We start from the raw sequence: 27,918 nt of genomic DNA, 5'->3' as shown, positions 1-27,918 counted from the left end.
ACCTGGCATTTCAGGTGCCATGGCCCAGTCCAGACTACTACACAAGTGAGATCAGTTTGCCCAGGGTGGGTGGTGCATGCAGGTCCTGTGTGTGTAGGCATAGCATATTTGGGTGGGCCATAGGTGAGATGCTTGTCATAAATGTAACCTGCTGAATCTACATGTACTGTGTGACTACAGTCTGCATAACTGATGTATCTAGAGAGCCCTGGATTTACTGCTATACAGTTGTCATGCAGCTGTACAGCAGACCTGGGTCCTTCTGGATGCTTCTTCAGAGATTTTTGAGACTTCTCACAAGCAGGTGACCTGACATGTGCTGTCCAGAAAGGGGAAAGAGGTTCATTTGGTCTTCTACTTCCTACATATTTTCATTTTTCCTCTCCGTTAGTTGTAGTGAGCTAATATTGTTGCATCCTTCTTGACTGCCCTACCCAACTCTCCAGGATGTTTTAGCATGTTGTGGGTGTCTGTAATCTTGCTAGCTACTGAAAACTTGGAAGAGACTTGGATAGAAGACTTTTCAGTTGTAAAAAGTGAAATTGTTCACTTTTACGTTGATTTTCAGTTCATGCCAATCACTTTGCTGACTTGGTTTCAGTTGCCTTTGCCACTGAATTGATCTGGTCTGTGATGTATCAGAAGAAGTCACTGATCTACCATAGCTAATAGCAAGCATTAGATTCCACTGATTTGTTTTTATTAGTAGAGCCTGTGAAATCCAGTCTGACATTGCTTGTAAAGTCTCTGATTGCAGCCTACTAGCCAATGAATTTTGCTTTATTGTATGCTAAAGAGTTAAGAGATTCTTTTCTGAATTTTAGGTGCAAATATTGGACCAGAGGAAGCATTTTACTTATACACATGTGGGCCAGACTTCACATCTGTAATGCCTTGTAAATATGGCAAAACATTGACTGACTGCTCTAAGTACATAAGTAAAGAGATTCTACAATGTGAACAAATTAAGGAGCTCATCATGACAAAAAAGGAAGTGGATGTTGGACCTTTAATTGTAAGTTTCTACTTAAAAATGGCTCTTAATCTCTTGGAACTGATCAAGAAACTGGGAACACATTTCCTGCTGTCTCCCAAAGTACTTCACTTGATCAAAGCAGACAAGAGCAAATCCTATTCTCATTAATATCACTGCAGGGTTCTTCTCACTTGTTTCAGTGGGAGTTGGATGCCCCACAAGGTGGCCATTTCATCTTGCTTCACCTCAGATTCTGAAAATTTCCAGATGTTCCAGCATCTATAGTACTGCATATTAAATCATATTGGATAAACAGGCCCCCCCAAAAGATCTAGGATGGATACATAGCTCTTCTCTCCATTAGCGTAAAGGTAGCCAAGGACAGCTTAGTCAACCTTTTAACATTAAAACTGAGAGGACAGGACAAAGGAGGATTTATCTGGCTTTAACAGGAAGCAAAATATTTCATCCCAGTTCTTTGAAGACTTTGAGGGAGTACGTTTGCATCAAGTTTGGCTGAAAAGCCTTTTTCCAGCTGGCAGATCTTAGTTTTTCTCATCTTTCCTGACTGAAACAGCCATACTAGATGCAGGTGTAAATATAGTTACACTAGAAAAAGAATAAAATAAATCTTGCTTATCAGTGGAGCCTGTTATATTTTCAGATTCATGCACTAGTAATTGCTGCTGTATGAATTGTTTCCACTAGAGGGATTTTTCTGATCTCATTTTGTAGCTCTAGGCAAAGAGTCATTCTGTCTGGATGTGATCCTTCTAAACAATGGGACTAAATGTTGAATAGGTTAAGAAGGAATGAATGGGATAAGTAAAAGCCTAGCAAATCAGTCATGCAACTTTTAAGCTTACTTTGCCTTGCAAAACACCAAGTAGCCAGAAAGAACCACCATGTGCTCAAGTGATGAATTCATCTTTGCACTTTTGCATAGAATGCAAGTGCCTGAAATGAAATTATTTTTCTATTTTAAATAGCATCCCAAATATGATCATTCTACATTTTCTGTGAAAATGAGTTGGTTACTTTCCATTGGAGCTTTGGTTTCAGTTTAAGTCTCTTCATTAATGAAACATTACTTATTCTATTGAGTTCCTATTATGGCAGAGTTGATAGAAGGATAGACTTAGAATAAAAAAAAAAAAGGAGAAATTTTTTTAAAATAACAGATAACTTTATATTTTGGATGTGGCACTTTAGAAAAGGAAACAACTTACCCAATACTTCTGCATGCTCATTTTATTTTAAACTTGCCAGTAACTTGGTTTTAATGCAAAACAGCTGTAATTATTCAGGTGGTAAGAGGGGGATCCTTATTGGAATTTAAGTCCTTTCTTACCTTTCTGTGCCTAAAGTATTGCATAAATTTTCTAAAATTTAGGAATCCTGTTGCATTTTAGTGCACATGCAACTTCAGACTATGCTAACAGTGAAGTAGAAATGAACTGCCAATGTTGTGGCTGCATGCTGTTAGGTGGCTTTTGTGTTTATCTTCCTGTGTTCTTGTTTTGTGGTTTTGGTTTTGGTTTGTGGGTCTTTTTCTATTAAACTTGAAAAAATTTCAACTTCTCTTGTTTCAGGAGAGTCTTGCTGTTGTTTATACCACATGCTGCCCTGGTCAGTACACCATATATGAACCTGTTATTAGACTGAAAGGTCAAGTGAAAACTGTGCCTTCTCAGAGACCTTTCAGTTTGAAAGAAGTTCAAAGCAATGTATTGGACTCTCATCACCTGAAAACACTTCAGCCTGTGGAATATAAAACTCTTCAGGGTGTACTACATGAAATTGGAGGAACTGGTGCATTTGTTTTCCTCTTTGCTAGGGTAAGGGGGCTGGAAGAGGAGGGTGCATGTATGTGCTCTCCCATATAAAGTTGTCCTTGGATCTTGGGTAGTAAATCACGTATTCTAGCTGCCTTGCTCTAGTCTGCATGTGATGCTTTTCTGTTAAAGAAAACTTGTAGCAAGTGCCTGTAGCATAATACAGATGGCATCATGCAGGTTGTCTTAAATTTGGAACTTAATTATAATTCTGTGTAATGTTTTTTGTAATACTGGTAGTATGTAACATGGTGTGTTACATTCTGATTTAGAAATGGGACTTTCAAATGTCAAAAGAGATTATTTTTAGGGCCATTGTAGAACCCATCATATTTTTGTGTCTGATTTTTAAGAGGCACTAAAAATCATTGCATATGTTTAATACATTAAGCACAGGATATTCACGATGCAAGTATGAACCAATGTTACATGGTATGCAGAGCTTTATTTTTCATAAATAATGAGAAACTGTTCAGCTGTGTTCAAAGGTTTATCCTGTCCAAGAAAAATTGAAATTTAAAAAAGAGTAAGGCTATGAGCTTAAACTTAGTTACCTCTTCACTGACCTTTACGTGGTGAGGTTAATATTTGTGCTAGGAGTCTCTGAAGTACCACAGTTAAGTCAAAATACTAATGTAGGCCTAAAACTTGCCTGATTCGTATGCCTCTGGTATTGTTCTGAAAGGTATGTGGGCAGTAGCAAATGCACATTAGATTATGGTTGCATAAAACATATGCTCCTTGCTGTATTTTTGCCACTGATAGTGAAATCTGAGGAGAAAATCCTTATTCATGTCATTATATTATGTACTTTTATGCTAAGTATGTGCTACAGATCCTGCTGTAAATTCTGTTCACATCAGTAAGGCAACCAAACAATAGATCAGCTGTCAGGCAATATACATGTACATATGTATAAATGTGTAAATTCAGCAGAATTAACAGGTGTGTGCCCAGGGAACCTGTAAGAACTGGAATTCTATTCATGTGAGATTTAATTTCTGCATTTTTGTAAAACTACCGTTTGCCCTTTCTTGGAGGTCAAGAATTGTAGAAAGCAAAGAGGGAAGAATGGTTCATAGTCTTCATGTATCAAATTGCTCATCTCTTTATGGACAAAATCAAACTTTAATGTTTGACGCTTAAATGTGGTTTAGACCTTCAGGAACCTTATTTTAAAACTTTCCTTAAACATTTAAGAAACATACTTTTCCAGGGCAAACAGAGTTTATTCCTATTGCTGGTGGCTTATGTATTTCATGACCTTGTGACTTTGTAGGATGTCAAGTGCCTTGTATTTCAAATTTATTTTGAAGTGGCTTTTTCTCAGAAAGGGATTCTTGTAATGGGACTTCTATTTTCTTCGCAGGTCAAAATTTACCACAGTAGGAATTACCACTTCAGATCTGTTATCTGAATGTATGCACATAGACAAAAATTAAGGTTGTGTACATAACCTCAGACTCTAAAACAGATGTAATCCAGAAGTTAAGGTTTAAGACTGCGGCAAAGCATTTTTAAGGCTTTTCTTGTAAATGTTTATCACTTAAATTGTCTTATTAAATTTGCCTTTTCTTCAGGTGGTAGAGATTAACAGCTGTGAAGACACTCAAGCTTTAGCACTGCAACTTATACTGTCTTTAACAAAATACAATCAACAGAGGATACAGGAGATGGACAACTGTAACGGTTATTCTATGATTCGTCGAGTGTTGATCAAACCAAAATGCATTGTTGGATTTTCCATGCTGAAGGTAGTGTCCTCTTTTAAACCTGATACTTTGTTCAATATTAGCACAAATTTAGAAACTTCTGATTTTAATTGTACATTTTACAAAGGCAGAACAGTGACTTAGAGAAAGTTTGGTGTTGGCCAGTTAGGTATGTCTTCTCTGTCAGGAGTATGCTGTCACTTTAAAGACTTTTTATTTTTCTTAATAAATTAGAAGGACAGCTGTACTGCTTTGTGCTTCTGACACTCAAAAAAAAATTTCCCCTTTTTTAAGACTCTCCTTGAAGGATGCTGCAGCGATGAGATTCTCTATATAAATGAAAATGGGCAGTTCCAGCTCAACACAGATTCTACTGCAGTTATTCAAGATGTTCAGTTGTTGGAAAAGCTGCTGCTTGACTGGAAGATATGGTCTAAAGCAAAGGTAAGTACTTTCATTTTAGAAGTATTTTAGGTCTAAAAGTCAATGTTTGAAAAAATTATGAAGTATTATAAGGTTTGACATTAAATGTTAGTGATTACTATAATTTTCTAAAATAATGGTCCTTATTTTTCTTTGAATAGTTGTTAGTAGCATGGAGTTCCCATTATCAATGATGCAGATAGCCTTAGTGCATTAAATTCTCTAAATGAGATGTATGTGTATGACTTGTTAGTTGAATTGATGAATTCTTTGTGGAGAGACTTACTAAAACTAAGGAAGACCTGATTTCTTTTGAAGTTAAACTGTTGGAAAAAACCATCCAGTATTAATATAGAAAAGAGTATACAAAGCTAATTTTAGACACGTATTTTCTCTTTTGTAGCTTAATCAGTAGAATATGCTTAGTTTTATACATGCATAACTTTTCTGATACTTTCTAATTCTGATCTGACTCTTTGCAGTCATTTAGTCATCATCTTAGCTGCAAAACTAACTTGACTTGGTTGTGGGGTTTTGTGGGTTTTTTTCTGCAGTGTGTAAATTCACAAATATATTTTTGAAGCCATGTTCCTGTTTTTGTTTTTTCAGCAAGGTGTTTGGGAAACTCTGTTAGCAGCTCTGGAAATCCTTATCAGAGCTAACCATCATCAACAGATGCTTAACATTAAACAGCTTTTGAAAGCTCAAGTGGTCCATCACTTCCTGTTAACTTGTCAGGTTCTGCAGGTACTCTCACTCTGAAATCCTACTCTGTGCTTGGCAAATAGTCATTTTTACTTGAGGTGGGTGGGAGAGAAGAGGCTGAACACTGTAGAGAAAACTACTTGTAAAACACCTGCAATATTTTGTGTCTGAATTTTGAGTGCGCTAGACTTGGCTAACAAGGAGTAGGTACAGTAGCTCCTCCAAATTAAAGAATACAGCTTATTTAGTTGATCTTCTTGTCTGTTCAACTAGAGCATGACAATTCTAAAGAGAGACAATTTCTGTCAAATGGAACTTAGTTGTACTGCTCTTCCTTTCTAGGAGCATAAAGAAGGGCACCTTGCATCCCTGCCTCGGGAGGTTTGCAGGTCATTTGTGAAAATAATTGAAGAAGTACTTGGATCTCCCCCAGACCTGGAATTGCTGACACTGGTCTTCAATTTCCTCCTAGCAGTTCACCCTCCCACTAATACATATGTTTGTCACAATCCTACTAACTTCTACTTTTCCCTGCACATAGGTAAATATGTCACATTTAGCTAGAAATAAACAGTACAATAAAAATCTGGTCATAATATCTAAAAAAAATAGCTTTGCTGTATTTGAATAACTATATTAAAAATTATTGAATGGTTGGGATGTGATAACATAAAAGTAGTTTATAGTATTGAGTGATGTTATAGTTAACTTTGTTTTCTTGGCTTACTTGGAGAGCTTTCTTTTGACTACAGCTACAGATGATATCTCTAGTGGTTATGCCTTTACAGCAAGTTTGGTGCTGCTAAATGGAGTGCATAATGTTTGCAGCCTGTGTGGGCACATTTATCTGTGGGTGAATTTGGAGAAAAACATGTAGCTTACCTGTAAATGAAACTTCTTCAGAAATGTGTATTTGGTCCAGTCTCCATTTCTACTTTCTTGTTTCCTGTTACTGAATTGCTAGAAAACTAAAATGCCTGAGGAGCATTTTTAGCAATTGATCAGTTGCACTGCAAGACTTGTTTGGCAGGTGCCATCAGTGCATCGCATACAAGTTACTGACAGTACCTAGGGGCTTTGAGGGTGCAGACCTAGGACAACAGCTGTCCTTAATATACCTGTACTGGATGATCACTTTGGCAAAATGACTGATATAAGCTTTAAAAAAATCTTTTTGTCCTTTAAAAAGGAGAAATGATGTACAGCTCATGCTTTAATATTAGCACTATACAACCTTAGCCATTACTTATGTAAACATGGAAAACATCAGCCAGGTTTGAAATATTTTCTCCTTTTCTGAGTACTTGTGTATCTCCAATTTCAAGGCAGCACATTTGTGTTTATCTATCCTCTGATACTAACTATATAAAATTCGGGGTAAGAGTAGAATGCATTTTTTGATACTTTGGCTAAATGAACCACTGTGGTCCCTTCCAACCTTATCTATTCTGTGATTAGGCTGTTTGAGAACAGTCATCTGTTTTTAACATGATAAAAAGTCACTCATTACTACTTGTATGCCTGTAAAGATCACTTTTAAATGTAATTACTTTAGAGCATCGTAATATTGTTAGTGTTCTAAAGTAAATTTTAAAGGTATCTCACTAAAGCAAAAAATTGTTCTCAAGTACTTTTTCTCCGTTGCTTGGACTTGAGCACTTCTCATTCGTCTCCAGTCATTGGCTCAGCATGTAGTCTGACTATTACCCATCTAATTTATCAACACTGCAAACATGAAAAGCTTTTATGTAACTTTCCTCTTATTCTTTCTTTCTAGATGGCAAAATTTTTCAGGAGAAAGTTGAATCACTTAGGTACCTGAGAAATTCCAGCAGTGGTGGGAAGTCAGTAGACGGTGCTGCATTTATGATTACAACTCCAACTGGATTTGCAGCTTTACCACTGGAAGGTAAAACAGTGTTGGAAAAACAAGGGCATTAAGAGGCAATATTTTGGCAAATGACTAGAGTGCCTTCAAGTGTTCCTTTCCCACAGATATTTCTTACAAAGCTCCCCCTGTCCCTTGGAGCCTAATGCCTGAACAGCAGAGTAAGGAGGATGGAACTGAACATGCTTCCTAAACTGCTCTTCCTCCTTAAGTTGAGACAAATGGCCACATTGATGCCTCAGGCAGTGGACCAGATAAGCTGAAACATGTAATTTGTTAAACAGACCTGCTAGAGGTGTATGGGAATGCCTTGACCAGGCAGCAGTTGAACTGGTGCGTAGTTTTCAAAAGACTTTTGAATGAACAAAGTCTCCTTTTCCTAGACTAACCCAAAACTGTTTCTACCATTCTGATATACACACTGCCTTCACTCTTAAAACTATATTTTGTGAAAGGTGTATGTAATGTGCATGAAGTTTGACTGTTTCAGGTCAAAATGTGCACTTAAAAGGAAGCACTGTTAAATAAAGTATGCAGTCATTTGTTCTTAACTTGAAGTATGTGTAAAACCTTAGTGCAAAGGGTTGGTGAGTAGTATTTCAGTGTCCACTGAAACATGTTGGGAGATTGGAGCTCCCAAACAATGCTCCAAATAGACCAACCTGCTCTGTTAGAACCTGCTTTGAGCAAGGATGCTGGTCTAGAGAACCTCCAGATGTGCTCTCCACCCTCAATGATTCAATTAAAATTTCTGCTGAGGGTTAGTTGAGAGGATCATAATTTAAATCCAGAATCTCTAGTATATAGGAAAAACTTATTTTCCATTTTATATATTTTTCAGATTTGTGACTTGCTAAATATATGGCTGCACAGTAGCTTACTATCTCAGCTCACATTTGGTTCATCAAGTGATGTCAGGTGTTGAATCAGTTTTGCACGCAAAATTAATTTGGGTCACTGCAGTTTTAAATATACGAGGAGTGTCAAACTGAGCGAAAATCTTGTTTCTAGTGTGAAAAGAATGCTAAAGATATCCTTATTTCTCTAGGGAGCTCTTCCAAGGCTAGTGTGCAGCAGACGATAAGCTCTTGGGCACCTAAAAGGCTTTGTAAAAGCTTACCAGCATCACCTACTTCCTCACCTCAAGTTCATCGAGAAAGACTAACTGAAAGAATGGGAAGGAGCATTGATGACCTGCAGATTATTGGTCAGCGTGACTACACTGATCTTCAGGGTCGAACTGGTTTTGTAGGAAGTTCTGAAACCATAAGGAAAGTACAGGAAGAACTCTTTCTTAGCAGTTGTGAGTCTGCAAAAACAGTTTGTGACTCAGAGCTAACATCTGCTGAAACATTTGAAGATATTGCAAAAGAAGTAGAGTTACCTGAAAATGCATCGGAGAGTAAAGAAGCAGATGCAGACCTGAAATGTAGTGAAGGTGGTGCTGCTGCAGCTGAGCCATTACTGCGTCGCCCAGACAATCTGAAAGGAGTGCCTTCACTTCAGAAGGGTCAGAGTAATTTTGCAGGGTTGGGTTTAGCATTTTCTGTTCTTGGACCTTCATCAGCCATTGCTCGCTGGCCAAGCCTTGCTGACAAGAATGTACTTCCTGAAGATTGGGACAGTCTTGCTTTTTCTTCAGCTAATGAGAATGCCACAAAACCGTCTGAAAGCCCTGATGACAGGTAAGCACACAAAATAATAAATTAACAGTTGCACGATATGTAACCTTTTGCTTCAGGATTTTTATGTGTGGTAGAAGTGGGAACTTCTTACGGTAGCTCACAAAAAATCTCAGGCAAGTAGTTCTGGTCAGATTATCCTTTTTGCTATCTGCCACCTAAAAATAAGTATAAATGAGCAGTGGTAGTAGGAGTATTGGAGAAATGATGTTTTTTCCTCTTCCTGTCCCCCAGGAATTTCTGGCAATCAGGCTTTTTTTATTCTTTTCTGCTGTAGACAAACTGTGATAAACCGTATTCCTCTGTTTTCAGATGTACAGAAGACTATCTTGTGCTTATCTGTTGTGGATTATATGATCTCTTGCGTGGAGTTCTTCTAATCCTACCAGATATCATGCTAGAAGATGTGATGGACAAACTTATCCAACCTGATTATCTTATAGTTCTGGTGAACCACCCATCTCCTCTCATACAACAAGGAGTCATTAAAGTAGGCCTATGTAAAATGTTTTCTACTAAAAAGATGTGAACTAGCATAGCTTGCATGTTGGAAATATGAAGTTTTGTTAGTAATTTTTAGTTAACTTTTTTCTATTTTCTAGCCTTACTTCTGAGTTTTAAGGTGAGTTTCTACCCCACACATTTAGGAAACCAAACCCAAAACAAAAAACCCAAAACAAATCGCCAAACACCACAAACATAGAATCACTGAGTAGGTAAATAGAGTGTACGATGTAAGCCAGAGCCTTAAGAGCATGTGATGGCATTACCAATATAAATGGAAGCAACAATGCACAAAGTTACTGTCTGTCTCTTCAACTCAAAGCACATGATGCACCATGTTAAATTAAGGTGCAAGCTAGGTTTTGACTTCTGTCACTACTGACTTAGAGTTAACTCTGAGAAGTCATCCACACATTTGTGGTCTGAAGGTGAACTTGAGGCTTCAAACTGTTTTCAGAGATTTTTGTACTGTTGAGGAGGACACTGTTCCTGGATGATGACATTATGTAGATGAAATCTTTGAGTAGATTTGTATTTCAATTTGAATAAGATTGTATGGCTTTATTAAGAGCAGCAACAGTCATGCATGCCCTTGCATATGCACCAAAGTACAGGATTTAACAAGTATAAAAAGTTTGAGTGTATTTATATGTGCATTCTCTAACTGTTACATGTGTGACTTCATCTCTCCCAAATGTTACAAGAAACCTAAGAGTCTTCAGATCAGGAAGATAATATCAGATGTTGATTGTAACAAGGACAGTGTAGATTGCAGCTGCAGTACTGCAATTGATGTTTGTAATCTTGAAGTTTAAAGTTTTTTATTTCAAACTGTTCAAATCACAGACAATAACTTAACTTTCAGTGCAGCTATATGAAATGCTTAAATCTTACACCACAATTATGCATTTATTTTTAGTTGTTGGATGCATATTTCAACAGAGCAAGGAGGGAGCAGAAGGAGAAATTCTTAAAGAATCGTGGATTCTCCTTGCTAGCCAACCAGCTGTACCTTCACCAGGGGACTCAGGAAGTTGTAGAGTGCTTTTTAGAAATGCTTTTTGGCCGCTCTGTTGGCTTGGATGAAGAGTAAGTAATGCTGTGCTTTTGTGTCCTGTAACAATACTTGGACTAGAAGCAGCTCTCCTTGCTGGATGCAAGGATGTGACAGCTTTCTAATTCCTATTTTCTTCCTAGTAGTCAACAGCTATTAAAAAAAGTTCCTTCAAAACGGTTTTGAAATGCTTTGGTTGTAGCTTTAATATTTAAATGTATTAAAATTCTTAGGACTATTGCATGGACCTTAAACTGTTTGTAAGCAACTTCATCTGATGGGTGCTGTCAGCTGGGATCTCCTAAATCCTCAGAGGCCTTTGCACTTCAAATGTCTTGTATGCACTTCAAATGTCTCTCCCTGTTTTTCTGATCCTACATGAAACTGATTTATATTCTTAGAAGTTTTAAGTAGTAGTCACTAGACTTTTGCTACTGAATACTGGTAGGTGATTAAGGAAAAAACTTGATGCCACAGCTGGTTCTTTGGTTTGGCCCTGAATTTAAATCCATTTGCTTTAGGGAAAATCCCCCAGATAGACCATGTTCTTGAACCAAAGAGCCACTTCAGGAAAGGAGGGATTACCTTTAAACAGGCAATTATCGAAACAAATGATTTATTTTTTTAAGAGTTAGTCTGACTACTTGATTGTACAGGGAGCACATGCATCTGATTATAGCCAGCAGTACAAAAATCATGCAAAATGCTCCTTTTCAATTGCTGCCTCTGCGGGATTTGTAGCCAAATTACTTCTGCCTCTTGACTTACCCCTCAAAACATATTCCTGTTTGACTGCAAGATTTAAACATGGATCCTTAACTTGTCCTAAAGCAAAGAACTGTTACTTATTCAGGATTTGTTATGGGCTAGAAAGGTAATCCTAATGTCTTGAGATTTTAGGATTGTGTATAATAGTCATATGATGGGCTGATAACCTTATAATAGTAATACAGTTTCATAGTGCACAAGTAAGACAAGGTCTAAAGCACTGCTTTGAATTCTACAGTTGCAATAAGCCAGAAGTTGCCAAACTTAAACTTCAGCAGTAATAGATACAGGATATCAAACCTGCTGTCAGTCAGTAGATGATTGTATTGATGCCAGCTTGTATCTGGTTTCTTGATAGTGTCTGTGCCAGTTCCAGTACTTATTCCTGGAAAGGTGATGCATCATATTTTTCTACACTGATTAAAACCCTCTCTATTTTCATGAAGTCTGTATTGCAGACAGTTGGTAGCTAGCTGAAGCTTCAGATACACTTTTTATGCACTTCATTTCTTTGTGGCTCTTGGAAGTGTTTATTTTTCTCTTATTTTCTTTAGTAGACAGGCATTGTTACTGCATTAAAATGTAGGAAATTGCCATCTTACATCTTTGCCAAAATGCCGGCATAGATTGGTATTCCAGTTGCATATACCAAGTTGTTGTTTAAGGATGTCACTCATGTCTATTTCTGTTAATAGATTTGATCTGGAAGATGTCAAGAATGTTGGACTCTTTCAAAAGTGGTGTGTCATTCCTATTCTGGGTCTCATTGAGAATTCTCTCTATGATAACGTTCTGCTGCATAACTGCTTCTGTCTCCTGCTGCAAATCATAAATTCCTGCTCAAAAGTTGCAGACCTACTGCTTGATAATGGTTTGCTCTATGTATTGTGTAATACACTGGCTGCTCTCAACGGGCTGGAAACAAAGTGAGTATTGTATCCATTGTTTTGAAACAGACTAGGCACAACCTTAAAGCTAGCAAAAAAATACTGTATTGTATTTGTTCTACGTTCTAAAATTACCAGAGAGTATGTACAAAATAACACTGGTTTTGAGATTTTTCTGCTTTAATTATGCCTGTAAGTGAAAGTTAATGTTTAGCTATTTGGTTCAAATGATGGAATATAAAATCTTCTTTCCAAACCTTAAACATTCAAGTGAAATGACATTTTAAAACACAAGTTTGTCACCCTGTGTGCATTTTGGGCTTTTTTTCCTTAATAAAACTGAACGAACAGTAAGGTAAAGGCCCAGAAGATGGTAGCATTCTACTGCATCTATGGCCAATGTGAAAACTGCAGGAAAAAGGTCTCTCCTGTACTGCCTGTGATTTAATACTTGAGATTTTGAGTAACTTAAATCACTTGATTAATTACAAAGATTCTGTACTTCAAGGTAGGTTATATAGTGGAGGAAGGAGAGGTGGGGTTTTTGTTATTCTATGTCATTGGTATCCTGAAGAGACATTTCCTTTTTACCCCAGTATAATTTTAGTTCAGCATGGTTGCAAAATGAGATATTGTCCTGATATTTTTTTGAGAAATATGGATTTCAGACCTGCTTTTTAACTTAGAACCCCGATAATAATACATCATTGCTTTTCCAATAAAACTGTGTTACACTTTTATAATGTCTCAAAAATTTGCAGTCATCCAATCTGTCAAAGTTAACACTAAAGAAATGTCTTGGATTATAATGTTCTAGTCTTCAGCAGTAACATTTTTTATAAGAAGTACAACGTAGTATGAGGCAGATTTGGCAGAATTAGTAAGGGGGTTAGTAATGGGTCTTGTTATGGGTTGCAATCTGCTAGGATTGTTATGTTTCTGGTAACTCCAACTTTGTTTGCAGCATTCCCTTGAATGACTACAAGTTACTTGCATGTGATATACAACAGCTGCTGGTAGCAGTTGCAATTCATGCCTGCAGCTCCTCAGGTTCTCAATATTTTCGAGTTATTGAAGACCTCATGGTGCTGCTGGGTCATCTTCAAAATAGCAAAAATGCAAGGATGCAAAGTAAGTTATCTGCTTATTTTTGGGGTCATGGGACTGGAGAAATAAATCCTTTCCCCATTGTTTTTAGTTTAAATTAAGATTTCTGCTGAGGGAGAAGGGGGGGTTGTCCAGTGATGGATTTTCTTTCTAAGTGGTTCTCAGGGTCATAGTTTTTCCTCAGGAGCCTGCTTTATGGTAAAGAATTGTGTACTGCTGATCTGAACGAACAGTGACTGTAAAAGCTCATTAAGGATATTTAAATGGAAACATTCTATACAATTTCATTAAGCTTGTTTTGGAGTAATCAAATTCAATTGCTTTTCCATGAGAACTCACTTGTGTAGTGTCTGTGGAATAGTGAGCTGAGTTTCTAAGGGGCTTCTGTGAGAACAAGAGTTTTCCAGCTTTTGACATGCTATGTGTTCTTTCACTTGGTACAAACATCTAGTAAAAATTCATGAAACTGTGTAAAGCATGTCATACATGCTTTGTGTGCCTCTCTCTATAGATATGGCAGCTGTTCTGCAGTTAAGAGTTCTTCAAGCAGCCATAGAATTAATAAAAACAACAGCAAACCAAGATACTCAGGAGCAGGCCAGTTCAGCCCCATCACCTTCTGCACCACATTGTACAATGTTTCAAAAGCGTAAAGGCATTGCCGGTGAGTAGCAGAACTGTAGCATTCTTGTACTTTCTCCTGTATGCAGTACTTGGTTCCATATTACATTCTTCTGGGATCATCTTAAATTCACAAGTTGCTTAGTAAAGAAGATGCTTTTTAAAGCTATTCATAGTGATTTTAATAGCCAGCTTCACAATAAGGCAATATCAAAGTCAAGTTAGTGCGTGCAGCTAACACAGCTGTGATGCGGGGAGTACATTGCTGAACAGCTTTCAATTAGTGACCATCCTGAACTAAATACCCAGCACTCCAAATTCATGGTTGAAAATGCCGCTGTAGTTGTGTTTGTACAACCTTTGTGCAGTTCTAGTTTTAGCAGTAATGCTTGTTCTGTATTTGATGCCTTATCACTTGTTCTGTAAAGTCTTTGGAGTCTTCTGGCTGGAAAATGATTTTGTATGTTTGATGTAAATGAAATGCATTTAAGACTTTGGAGAAGATATAACTTGAAAACATGGCAAGCACTTATTATTCCCTGTTTAGTACAGGCCTGTTTCTCTTGAGATGGTCAGCCCTCCATCAACCTAGTAAATATAGTGAAAAAATTTTTAGATTAGTGGAACTGGTGAAGGCACTAAGGATAAATAGAAATAGCTATTTCTGAAGGAAGTAAGTACTGTCAAGACCTGCCAGTTCATTTCAAGAAAAATTGAAGGAATATTTTAAGTTGGAAATTGTGTTTCTGTTAGTGGCAATGGGTATGGTACAAAATGTGTTTGTTGATAAGCTGTTGATATATCTGACTCATAATTTGTGCTGATGAGTCTACTTTGCTATATGCAGTATTTTGTTGTATCACTAATTTTAAATCCTTTGCCCTGTTTATACAGAAAAAAAGAATAAAATTCACTTTTTAAACCTGCTTTACACAAAAATATGCAAGTAGTACAATAAATCTGATCTTGAGATTAACTTATTTCATAGTCTCACTTGTTGAATTTTATATATTTTCAAATAGCTATGAAAACTGAAAGCAAGAAGGACAAACACCCAATGACACTTATGCTCCCTTAGATATTAATGTGTTTCAAATGCTTTGTTTCCTTAAATGATGCAAACTCTCGATGAAAGAGTTGCTGAGGGGGTTTGTGCATTTTAGTGGAATTCTGTTCATGCTTCTCTCCTTAAAGGCTCCAGGAAGTTTTCACTTGCTCAGTCTGATGCTCTGCTGATAAAAATGCGCACACTAGCAAGTGAGGAATTCAACATGATGATGCAGCGGAGAATGAGCCAAGAAAATCCTATCCAAGCCACCGAGTCTGAGTTTGCACAAAGGTTACAGAGGCTGACTCTCCTAGCTGTTAACAGGCTCATTTATTTAGGTAGGCTTTCTCTTCTGTTTCTGTCTTGACAGAGCTAAAGTTGTGCTGTATGAAAAATAGATTCTTGCTTTTGGAGTGTTGAAGTGTTTGAGAGGAAAAGTCATACTACTGATGCGAATTTAGAGTGTTTAATCATAAAGCATCATTCTCTTGGTGATTTGTCTCAGTATTATGTAACTGACAATCTGGATAATGTTTTTATTTGAATGAACCGAACAAGTTGTTTTATTTCTACATTAGTCCATTCATGTGTTAACTGCCTGAATTATTACCTGAAGACTTAACTGCCAAAGGGAGCAGCTGCTCTCTTAAAATGCATCAGTTTGCATGTTTCCTTGAAATGGCTGCATTTGTTAGCAAGACTTGATGACTTTGAGAGCTAGGACAAAATCTGCAGAAGCAAGAGAAAGAGAAAGTATGGTAAATATAGAGCAGTAAAGGCAGCATTTGATTTAATGCCAACTAAAGGATCATACAATTGTCTTGCTTGAGATGGTACTGATCAATATGTACCTCTTAAATTTTAAGCCTCTACCGAAGAGTGCCTTGATGTACTGGGTATAACAGAAAACACAAGTCAAAGCAGACTTTCAGCATCCCAGCTGGAAGTTCCTGAAGAGGAAAGCCAGCAAGAACTGCCTAGCAGAATAAATCCTTTTCTTAAAGAAATGGTCAAAATGTTGGTGGAAGGAATCAAAGTATCCATTGTAAGTAATTAGATGTCCACATTAAAGCCTATTTCATAAGGTTCCTTTATTAGGATCTTTTCATGCATAATGTATTCTGTCCATAAATGCTTTTCTTACTACCTCTTTCCATTCAGCTGTGGCATTAAAAACTCTGTTCAACTTCAGTTATTCTGCAGTTGTAAAATAATAAATAGATCTGCTCTGGTTTCTACCTTCACATTTAGCAAAATTCTGCTTCTTGAACAAGGGCACAAAAGTTAAGTAGACTTGTGTACTCCACAAATGTGCTTGGTCTCTTAAAACCTCATTTAGATTTGTGGGAGCCTATAAAACAAGATCTGCTGTGCATTCACAGATGAAGGTTTTCTGAGCAATTTGTGCCTGTACTGTATTATAGAGCTGGGAAGCAGAGCTTTTTCTTTTTTCCCACTGTCTTCTCTTCTAGCATACTGGTGTAGGCTTTTCAACCTTTTCAAGGTGATCAGGTTTTGCTTGGGTAATATGAAATGGATTTATTGGAGAATTTCACTTACTCTTTTTCTTGCCTCTTTATTTCTCTTAGGTCATCTTTATAAAAGTAGCTCTACCTAACTTTCTTTGTAGCTCAGGAAAATTAAGTTTGATAGATGTGTCATCTTTCCCTTGTGCCATACTTGCAGTACTTTACAAAGATGGCAGGTTTCTTTTTGTGAGCATACGTACCTCAGTCCAATGCCTGGTTTCTAATCTTTTAAGGCAATCCATTGAGAAACTGGTGATCAACCTAGAAGGGCTGCTCATTAAAATGAGCAGTCAAAAAAATCCTTTGATTTTTAGGTGGGGTTTTTTTTTAAACTGTCTACATCACAATTTTCCCTTTCTGGATTGTTGTGTAGTCCCTCAAACTGAATATCCAGTTTAACTACAAGTTGCATGCTTAGTATTGACAGATTGAGGAAACTGCTTATTTTATTAGAATCAAAATACCTCCTTCATTCCTTTTTAGTAGAATGCATTTTAACCCATAATAACAATCACTAAACTAAAATGAAACTCTTACTTTTTGGTAGATAAATCTTTGTCTTATATTTTGATCATGTTAACTGTGTGTGTTTCATAATGTGAAAAACTTGGTAAGAGAAAGCCCTGTAAAAAGTTGTTTGTTTTACTTAGGGCACCAGCAGAATGACAACACCAAAACAGCAGTGGAAGAGAATCCTCTTGTCATGTAAGGACACATTCCGTACACTGCTTGGGAGGCTTCTTGTACACAGCTTGTCTCCTGCAAGGCCACTGCAAGAGAGAAAGCAGGCTCTGGAGATGGTACCTGAAGTAAACCATCAGGAGATTTTGCGTGACTGTCTTAGCCCAACTTTGCAAGTAAGCTCATGAGTGTTTGAGAAGTTTCTAAAACCTTTATTCAGTTTTTTTGTAGTTTACATCTTAGCTATTTAGAAGTGTATGTGGCTAAAGCTGTTCACTGCTGGTTTAGCAATGTTTAGTGTAATGAGAGTTACGTCATACAAAATGCCTGGGTGTACCTCTGCAGTTGCTGTATGATCCTGAGGGTAGGTAGTTTTCTAAGAGGCAAGATAGGGTTAAATCTGAGTATGTTTACTCTGTGGTACATCAAACAGGAGATCTCTTGTGCAGTGCAGAAACAAAAGGTGGTACTAGTTTTAACACAAAGGAATTTACTGTGGAAGCTAGAAGTTAAGGTGCCCTAAAAAAACAGATGATGAAAGGAAGTATCCTTGCCTTGGAACTCTTAACTGCAGACTTCCTGAAACTTGTATGAATTGATTGCACCAAGGTTTTAAGAGGCAGTCTGTCCTCAATCAAAGCAGTACTCTATCTTTTCTTATTGGATCTTTATTTATTCTTAGTGGGATTGTGTATTCTGTGTTCTTAAATAGCTGAACAGGTTCTCCCTGGTTTTCTGGGTTTGTCAGGAGAAAGCTATTATGATTGTACTCTATGTTGGTGCAAGCTTGAGGGAAAGCATTTCTTAGGGCCATGATCAGAAATTGTGTAGGAATGTTGCTATTTGAGATCCTCAGGAACTGCAAGAATGAAGTATGTAGCACATCCCACAGTTTGCGTCACTGTATACTAAGGAGAGAAAGTGTTTATTGGGTGAACCTATGGAACTTACATGTTTCTGATCGCATATACATTATTCAAATAACACTTTCGGCAGTCAGAGAAGAGCTGGTGTGCGAGCGGTGGCTCCTCTGGAGGAGGAGTGTCATGTTGAGTACATTTATGGCCCCTGTCTGCTTAATTTCATTATCTGTCAGCTCTAATTTGGTTAATCAAACAAAGTGTAGCATTCTTGGCAGGCAAAATTAGGAGTCTCTGGCAAATATTTCCTGCAGTATAAACAAGGCTGCAGGAGCTGAGTACTGGGAAAAGAAACTTAGCTTTCCTGCAAGCCATTTGAAAAGTCACAAGATACTGGGGCAAGTTTTATCATGTTGAGGATTAAATTCAGCATGTTTTCTAGTTTTATAAAAGTTCGTCTTCAAACGTTAAAGCAGCCATTTTCTTTAAATTAGGGAATAATTGGTAGAAGAAATCTGTACAGTCTGACTAGAAAAGGGAATAAAGTTAGAGGAAAAAAACCTGCTGAGTGTGCTGTGAAAAGGAGAATGACCATGCATCTGTGTTCCCCTCTTCCCTTCTTTTCATCTTCTAGCATGGGCCTAAATTAGTGCTCTATTTATACGAGTTAATGCACAATCACAGTGATGGAATGACCAAAGAAGAACAAAAAGCAGTGGGAGACTTTGTGAATACACTGAAAAGTTGTGGCTATAAATGCATTCCCCTGAGCCCACGACCAAAACCAGAACTAATAAAAGCTTTGAAAGAGGTTGGTGAATAAAAACTATACTTTTAAAACTGGATGTATTTGAGACAATTGTCTGTTACATGGGGCCAGAATTTAACTACAGACAGTGGTTTTCTTTGGTGCATGGCTTATGCTTTTGGGGATTCTCACTAGGTTCTAAATATTTCTGTTGCTTATACCAGTGCTTCACAGCAAGCTCACAGGCTTCTTGGTTAAGCATATTACTTAACCCAGACAAAGATGGGACTTCATAATGAGTTACTAGTATCTCTCATTGTCAAGCAATAAAATTTTATGATTTTTTGCAAAATGAAAAGTTATACCTACATATAATAAAACTGCAGTAATTGAAATGAAGCTTTGCTGGTTTGAAGTGCTATAAAAATATTAGTTGAACAGTTCTGTCAGTCTTTTTTAAATTGGCATATCCTTTAGCCTCTCCTTCCTTATTTAGTCCAACTGAAAAAAAGGGACTAATGTATAAAACTTCCATTCAGGATCAGAAGAAATATGAGATGGAGGAAAGTGTAAACAAAGCTGCTTGGGAGAAGACAATGGCTAATAATCGGCAGAAGTAAGTACCTTCTCAAAGGGGCTGCAAGAACTCAGGAAGATTGTTCTCTGTTCAGCACATCCCATTGCAAATTTGCCTGAATGCTTATTATGCATGTTTTTTTAAATTAACACTAGCTTTCAGGGGTTTTTAATTTCACTGTTCTAAACCCAGCTTGATTACAGGTATATGCATTTTGATAGGTTGTATAATAAATGGCATTGTGTGAACTTCAGAATGCTATATTCATTTTTTTGTACATTTGGCATTACACCCTTAATTTTATGGCTTTGTACTTGTCCAATCACCTCTCCTGTTGCTGTGGTCTGTGGAATTAAATGTAAGATAAATGTCCCTGCACTAACCCTGGTCTTAATCAATACAATACTATATTCAGCATACTATTTAAATACCTCTGTGAGCTACAGACTGCTGCCACTTGGTGCAATGTACATTGCAGTAGCTTGTAGTAGATGCAGAGGTTCTCTCATTAATTTACATTTCAGGCTTTGCCATAAAAATCATACTTGAGATGCACATACAACGTGCTTCCATGTAGGCAACTATAGTAGCTGTAAAAGTCCACTCAGTCAAGTCCATCCAGACAAGCACTAAAACTTTACTATGTTGAATAACTTATGAGATTTAAGCAGTGGTAAATTCCTTTTCTTAGTCCAGGTTTTTATTGCAATGAGTATACATGAATTAGTAAAGCATGCTAATATATAGCTGTTGATCATCTGACTGGCCTGTCTTGTCTTTGTCCACAAGTAACAGCTTTTTTGAAGCCTAAGAGGCAGAAGGTATTCAGCAATCTCATTATGTAGGCTAAGTTGCTCTGTATCTGCTGCAACAAGAACTATAGATACCTACTGCCAAACTGATTGTGTTTTATAAGGTGTTCTGGTGTCTTTTCAGTGTGTTTTTGACATTTTAAAACACAACTCTTTCTCAGTCTCTTTCAACGTCTAGATACAAAATCTAAAGACATCTCTAAAATAGCTGGAGACATCACACAAGCTGTGTCTCTGTCACAAGGAATGGAAAGAAAGAAAGTAATCCAGCACATCAGGGGGATGTATAAGGCAGAGCTGAGTGCCAGCAGACATTGGCAGGAGCTTGTTCAGCAGCTTACCCATGATCGGTAAGTTGTGCTCTCATCTCACTGGAAAAGCAAGACAGACTCAATGCCTGACAAGCACTTCTCGTTCTACTTTGAGGCATGTGAAATCTGGATGATATTAAAATCAGAACTACTTTTGCTAACTGTCTGATAGTTAAAGGCTTGTCACATATTTGATTTATTATCCTATTTTTTTACGGTGAGTAGCTGAGTAGCCAGGTAGTATTTCTATGCCATTTAGACAGGCTGTTTTGTCAGATACATTTTGCTGATGTGAAGAGTGACTTAAAGTTTTCACACTTTGCATTACCTTGATGGAGTAAGAAAATATTTTTGGGGTAATGTTATTCACTTTAGCCTCTAGATATTCTGTTCAGTAATCCACGTAGAACAAAAGATGTTAAGTCTTAACAAGAAACCAAACTATAGTATTTTAACCTCTGCAGAACTAGTATGTCATGTTTGCAGCAGCTAAGTTTGCAAAATAGTGTTGTAGCACTGTATTACAGTTCTCATCAGAATTAGTAGCTTCAAGAACAATCCTACAGTATTAGCTTGTTAATAAGTCAGTGGAATAGCTCATGAAAGTAAACTACAGAATTGAGTCTTCTGATACTTTTTCAGAAATAATTGCTCAGTGTACTAATGTGAAACTTCTGTCTTTCTACTAAAAAACAGAATGATTAAGTATATGTGCCGTCTTTGCTGCTGCACTGTAACATATTTTATTTTTACCAGAGCTCTCTGGTATGACCCAGTCTATTACCCAACTTCTTGGCAACTGGATCCAACGGAGGGTCCAAACAGAGAGAGGCGCCGCTTGCAGAGGTGCTACCTAACTATTCCAAACAAGTACCTTCTCCCAGACAGGCAGAAACAGGAAGGTAATTATAACAACTTCTAGGCATATGTCTGAATTGTAATGTCAGTGCCTTATTATTTGTGATTTCTTTATAGGTGTGATAAAAACTCCATTGTCTTACCTATTTGAAGACAAAACACATTCTTCTCACTCCTCTACTGTAAAGGACAAAGCTGCAAGTGAACATATAAGGTAAGGTTTGAATTACACCTCCCTTTCCCACCTTCTTCCAATCCAATGAAACAGTTGTCACTTTTTTGTCTAAGTAAACATTAAAAAAATGAAGTGAGAAATGAGACAAATGTCAAAAATAGTAGGCCTTTTGCTATACTCAAAATCAAAAGACTAGAGCTATCAAATACCATCTGGTGTGATATAAGGATGAGACTTGTGGGATAACCTGATGGGATATCTTATTTGTAACTTAGCAGCACTGCCTATCTTAGGTATCTAAGATCTGATAGATCTTTCCATTGGTGTGTTCCAAAACAAATTGTATTCTCATCCTCTTTGCTTTTACCATTTTGTTACTCAGCTCTGCAGTTGTGCCAATTTACTGCCTGTTACAGACACTAACACTGCCTAAAATCATTGCAGAGAACATACAAAGTATGAATGCACTAATGTGCAAGTCTAGAAAGCTGAGGTTCTGTTTTCTTTCCCTTTTTGGCATTTGAACCATTAGAGTCGTGGTGTTGAACAGTCTTCAGCTATAGCATTTGAGGCTGTTAGTTTTAGGTATGTGCCAAAAGGTACATGAAACTGTAAGCAATAATTCACTTTGAAACATTTCAGAGTTAATCGAAGATGTATAAGTGTAGCACCTTCTAGAGAAACTGCTGGTGAACTGTTGTTAGGTAAGTAGAATTTTCAGTCTTCATAAATATGTTTCTGGTGTAAGATTCTGCTGTATATATAAACCTGGTGAATTTTTTTAAGTAATTGAGCTGTTGCCTGACTTCTTATGGATTATATACTTTATAGATCAATTTTGCCTTTCTTGTCTACTGTTTTCATGAGTGCTGTTTGGACTATGGTTAAGTTTTAAGATTACACACCACTTGCTAAAAGATGTGGAAAGATAAATTGTATTTCTCTTAAGAACTGTCTTGCCCCGGTACTATTCTTAGTCTTCTTAACTCTTGGATACTGTTTATATAACCTAAAGATGTATTATACAAATTGTAATATCATGTACCTTTTTGCAACTGTTTTTTGCTGCAGGAAAGTGTGGCATGTATTTTGTTGAAGATAATGCTTCAGACACAATTGAAAATTCAGTAAGTGTTAAAGCATGTTATCCAGCTTTAATTTTTCCAAACTATGGCCATGAGTACCTTTTGCCTACTGCCACTGAGTTTGCCTCAGTACTAGAGTTAGAGGTCTCTGGGCAAGGCCAGGCAAACTGATTGGTTTGTGTTGCTGTTCTGTTGCCCCCGGCTATGGAATTGATGTGATGGCAGAAACCATGAGAGATGTGGGCCTGGGTCTGGAAAGGAATGAGGAAGGGATGATGTGGGGAGGCTACTGCACCTTGCTTTCCACTGCTGAGAGTTCATCAGCCTAAATGACCAGAGTTTGCTTTGGTCTGCATGTGAGAACTTGCCTTAGTGGAAGCTGGAGCACCAGGAAGTACAGAAACTCACAAGTGTATGAATTGTGCTGTGCTCCACAGCATCTGATTCTTGAATCTGATGTTATATAGGATATTCTAGCTCCTCCCTTATCCTGTACAAAATAACTGGAACTGACCTAATCCTTCTGATATACAAAGACTCTGATGTATAAATTGTTTATACATCCAGTGGACGTTTAAAAGTAACCAAGATATAGGTTATACTGTTGAAAGCTTTAAACTGTTTTTACAGAGCTTTTTTGCACCTCCTAAGCACACAGCTCCTGTGGTTTAAGATGCTACCAGCTGGTTTGCTGCTTTGTCCTTCACAGAACTGTCAGAATTGGGATTCATGGCACAGTTTTACTTGTTCTGGTTGGCTGTCCAATATTTTGGCTTAAGAGCCAGCAAAAATACAGTATTGCTTGCTAGAGTTGGATAGGGAACTGGAGCAGCTGAGGAGCATGCATGATCTGCCCACTGCCTTGAGGAGAGTAGAGGATGGGGAATAAAGATGAAGAAAATCACAACAATATCTTAAAAGCATCACAGCAAAATTCAAGTTTCCCTTACAATATGCTGTAGGGTTATAAACTGGCTGCATTGAAGGGTGTCTTGTTTGGAAAATCTACTATTTAAAGTAACATTTTAAAATTGTGAATTCTACAGAGTTTTCATGGAGAAACTGAGCCAGCATCATTTTCTTGGACCTATGAGGAAATTAAGGAAGTTCATAAGCGCTGGTGGCAGTTAAGAGACAATGCTGTGGAAATATTTCTAACAAATGGCAGAACTTTACTCTTGGCTTTTGATAATACAAAGGTAATGTGGCACCAATACACACTAACACATGAAAGTGTTTTGCTGTGTCTTCATAACATGTTTATTCACACATTAGTTTGTAAGCAGAGTTTTTATTCGTGAATAAGCTTCTGCCCAATACTTTTAAAAGAACTTGGCTCAGCTAGACTTCTAGACAGCCATAGGCATGTTGTAAAACACATCTCTGATATATTAAGACATTAAAGAATCTTAGTAATACTAAACATTATCCCATTTGTGCTGGTTTGGGCCAAAGTAGAGTTAACTTTCTTCACAGTGACTAGTATGTCACACAAACCAGCACACATTACAGCAGATCTCTGCAAATTTGTAAAATGTCAGAAACTTAGAAAGTCTTGGTAGTTTGAAGCTTTTTAAATCATATGATTAAATCTATGGTGTTTTCTTCTAGGTCCGTGACGATGTGTACCACAACATCTTAACTAACAATTTGCCTAACCTTTTGGAATATGGAAACATTACTGCTTTGACCCACCTGTGGTGCACAGGACAGATTACTAACTTTGAATACCTGACTCATTTAAACAAACACGCAGGACGTTCCTTCAATGATCTCATGCAATATCCAGTATTTCCTTTTATTCTTTCCGACTACACCAATGAAACACTGGACCTAAATGATCCATCAGTATATAGGTAATATCAAATGTTTGGAACTGTTATTTCCAAATACTTCAACTGATCACTCAGTATAGCTTTTTAACTTCATTGTACTAAACTGCACACATACATGAATGGAACTATTCAGAGATGGCTTTTTATAGTAAGTGGCTGCTTTACCTTGGAAGTTGAAATAAAATGGGTGTGTAGATGCAAATGCAATATATTGGACTTACACCGTCTGTAGTCCACAGGTTTAAATAGAAGTGTATGTTTAAATTCATATGATTAAAGACTTCCTGGCCAATCAGCAAAAATCGAATAAAAAAGGAAATAATATTGTAAATTCCTTGGCCAGTTCCAAAATCATAGTCCTCATGTGAATAGATCTCAGTGATTTGTCCCACCCTAATAAATTCCTGTTAAGCTGATTTAATGTTTGTGGGCACTAAGTCTTTGCCTTTATAGGATGCTTCAGACGTACTTGGCATTTGCTTGCTTGTTACTGTGCTGTGGATCTGAGTTTGCCTTTAGCACTAACTAAAAGTGGATTTTTTTTATTTCCTGAACTCTCTTGAAACCTGCTGTTAAGTTTTGCTTGTTCTCTTCATGATACTAAAGGTGTTATTCTTAATAATGCGTTATTAAATGCTGAGAATCAATATTGTTATAAAAATTACAAGGTATCAATACTACTTCTGTTGCAGAAATCTGGTCAAACCAATAGCTGTGCAGTCTAAAGAAAAGGAGGATCGTTATGTGGATACTTATAAGGTAATGGGGATAACTTTTGCTTCTTGCCTTCATCCTGTGTATAAATGACATCGTGGCTTTATTTTTTAACATATATTGATGTGGGGAAAAGAAACCACAAATACACTATTTCATGTCTATGGAATTCTCATTTTCAGTATGTTTTCCAGGAGGGATTTCCAGGGAATTGTTTTATAACAGGCTTGGAACTTGGTGCTTTTTCCTGTACCTGAAATCATAAATGAATTTAGTCTTTCCATGTGATACTGCTGAGGAATTTAAATGGTACCTTCTTACATATGAACATGCACATACTGAGAGATCCCTGAAGATCAGGAAGATAAATTACTGCTGTTTATTTGAAATTATTTCAGTGGAACTTGTGGGTATTTGTTCTGATTGATAGCAGGAAAGCTGTTTCCCCTCAAGTACTGTTATTTTAACATGCCCTACTATGATTACAATTCTTTTCCATTTTTTTCTCTAGAGTGTCTTAAAGGGTGTAGGAAATAGCAACATGCTGGGGAATTAGAGGATCTGCAGCTGGACTTTCAAACTTATGTCTGTGTCACCACGGTCTAGTGTATTATTTGCAAGTACTGTTTTGTCCATTTAGCATTGAAAAGCCTGGACAATGACTCTGCTGTTTTAGAGAAAAAGAGGTGGGGGTGGGGAAAAGCAGAATTAATAAATAATGGAAGACAGGTCATTTAAATTGGCTTAGGACTTTGATACCTAACTGGATTGTAAAAGTGATCATGTCTTTAGACACATATAAGTATGTTTGATTCCAAACCACTTTTAAATGTATGATTCCCTAAAGTTTTAGGTTTTATTCCTAAACAATCTAGGTAAGCTCTGTTTTTTTTTTTTTTTAATTGGAATACATCTAAATAGGAGATTTGTGATTTATTTTTTTTTAAATTTTCTTTTCTCTACTACTTTTCTAGTATTTGGAAGAAGAGTATCGTAAAGGAGCACGAGAGGATGATCCAATGCCCCCTGTACAACCATATCACTATGGATCTCATTATTCCAACAGTGGAACTGTGCTTCATTTCCTAGTTAGGCTGCCACCTTTTACCAAAATGTTTTTAGCCTATCAAGGTAAGGTTATGTTTGCACTTGCCTTTCACATCTGGGCCGTGTTCCAATGACCCAGGAATGCTATGTTGTCATATTTAGCATAGTTCATCAATTCCTAACAGCTGAGTTTGGTAACATTAAATCTGGTATGCTTTAACAGTAGAGCTTTCCTTGAAATTACCAAGCTAGACCATAAATCGGTACATCTTATATTTAAACCTTGGTTTGTGTGGCATAAAAAACTGACCTGTTTTTGACCTGCAGTCCATGAGTAACACATAGCAATTGAGATAAAAGAATTCTAAATGTTCTCAGCTCACTGGAGTGAAGTTAGCTACTTGAAGTTGCAGATGTGCAACTGTTAGTATCCATTATCAATGTAACAAATTCAGTTTGGATTTCTTTACAGATCAAAGTTTTGACATCCCAGACAGAACTTTTCACTCTACCAATACAACCTGGCGACTCTCTTCGTATGAATCAATGACTGATGTAAAGGAGCTTATACCAGAATTCTTCTACCTTCCCGACTTTCTAGTTAACAGAGAAGGTATACTAAGAAGAAAACAAGTATACCTTGTTTGATTATTTATTTTTTTTTTCCCCATTTGAACGAGTATGTACAGCTCAAATGTTTCAGAGGGACTTGTTAATGGTGTGGCTTTGCTGATCAGCAACACTGTGCTTAATGGTTTACTTTCATAGAACCCTATAAAGACCTTTTTGAAGTTACTGTCAACTAAAATGTTGAAATATTCACTCCCATGTTTCTAGGTTTTGATTTTGGAGTACGTCAAAATGGTGACAGAGTTAACCATGTCAATCTTCCACCCTGGGCTCGTAATGATCCGCGTCTGTTCATCTTGATTCATCGTCAGGCTTTGGAGTCTGACCATGTTTCCCAGACAATCTGTCACTGGATTGACCTGGTGTTTGGTTATAAGCAAAAAGGCAAGGCCTCTGTTCAGGCTATTAATGTCTTTCATCCTGCAGTAAGTATTTGCAAAGCAGTGTGTTTGTTCATTGTTCTTAGTAACCTAATAGGGGAAAGTTTGGCCTGATTTGCTTGGAAAACATCCAGAATGAAGCAAGTTCCCTTGCTCGTGAAGTGTTGAAGAATAAGAAAAGGCTTTATCTGTTTCAATGTGGAACTGATAAGATCCCAGGGAGTGTTGTGAGACTTAGTGTTCCTTTCCTGCCTTGAGCCAGGTGTGGGGAATAAGCAGGTCTGGGGTTTGGACTTCCTGCATAGTTGTTTGCAGTGGCACACAGGTGCTGTTTGTGTGCATCTGCTTCTGTCTCGTTCAAAGGCTTTTCATTTAGGCAGGTGGTGCTGCAGCTTTGATACGATTAAAATAGTTCTGTTTGTTGTGAGCTCATTATTTGTGTTCTTTCCTTCATATACATCTTGTG

At 37.2% G+C, this 27,918-nt stretch overlaps 1 protein-coding gene across 1 annotated transcript in view; it reads left to right on the top strand.

Annotated features, from left to right (window-relative positions):
- Positions 1 to 27,918, top strand: part of LYST (lysosomal trafficking regulator) — a 60,807-nt gene that overhangs the window by 21,838 nt on the left and 11,051 nt on the right. The window contains 29 exon segments of the mRNA XM_009072721.1: positions 825 to 1,015; positions 2,569 to 2,814; positions 4,392 to 4,565; positions 4,818 to 4,967; positions 5,556 to 5,693; positions 5,994 to 6,192; positions 7,429 to 7,560; positions 8,588 to 9,163; positions 9,473 to 9,711; positions 10,645 to 10,814; positions 12,243 to 12,473; positions 13,399 to 13,565; positions 14,053 to 14,205; positions 15,357 to 15,548; positions 16,077 to 16,255; positions 17,390 to 17,596; positions 18,915 to 19,091; positions 19,568 to 19,644; positions 20,579 to 20,767; positions 21,485 to 21,630; positions 21,704 to 21,800; positions 22,404 to 22,465; positions 22,833 to 22,888; positions 23,893 to 24,045; positions 24,458 to 24,702; positions 25,374 to 25,440; positions 26,370 to 26,526; positions 26,915 to 27,055; positions 27,280 to 27,497. Coding sequence (XP_009070969.1) covers positions 825 to 1,015; positions 2,569 to 2,814; positions 4,392 to 4,565; positions 4,818 to 4,967; positions 5,556 to 5,693; positions 5,994 to 6,192; positions 7,429 to 7,560; positions 8,588 to 9,163; positions 9,473 to 9,711; positions 10,645 to 10,814; positions 12,243 to 12,473; positions 13,399 to 13,565; positions 14,053 to 14,205; positions 15,357 to 15,548; positions 16,077 to 16,255; positions 17,390 to 17,596; positions 18,915 to 19,091; positions 19,568 to 19,644; positions 20,579 to 20,767; positions 21,485 to 21,630; positions 21,704 to 21,800; positions 22,404 to 22,465; positions 22,833 to 22,888; positions 23,893 to 24,045; positions 24,458 to 24,702; positions 25,374 to 25,440; positions 26,370 to 26,526; positions 26,915 to 27,055; positions 27,280 to 27,497 — 5,129 coding nt within the window.

Source organism: Acanthisitta chloris, unplaced genomic scaffold, assembly GCF_000695815.1.
Source record: "Acanthisitta chloris isolate BGI_N310 unplaced genomic scaffold, ASM69581v1 scaffold23054, whole genome shotgun sequence".
In the NCBI taxonomy this organism is placed as follows: Eukaryota; Metazoa; Chordata; class Aves; order Passeriformes; family Acanthisittidae; genus Acanthisitta; species Acanthisitta chloris.
Note: the sequence above shows the minus strand (reverse complement) of the source record. Positions and strands in the feature narration are given on the sequence as shown.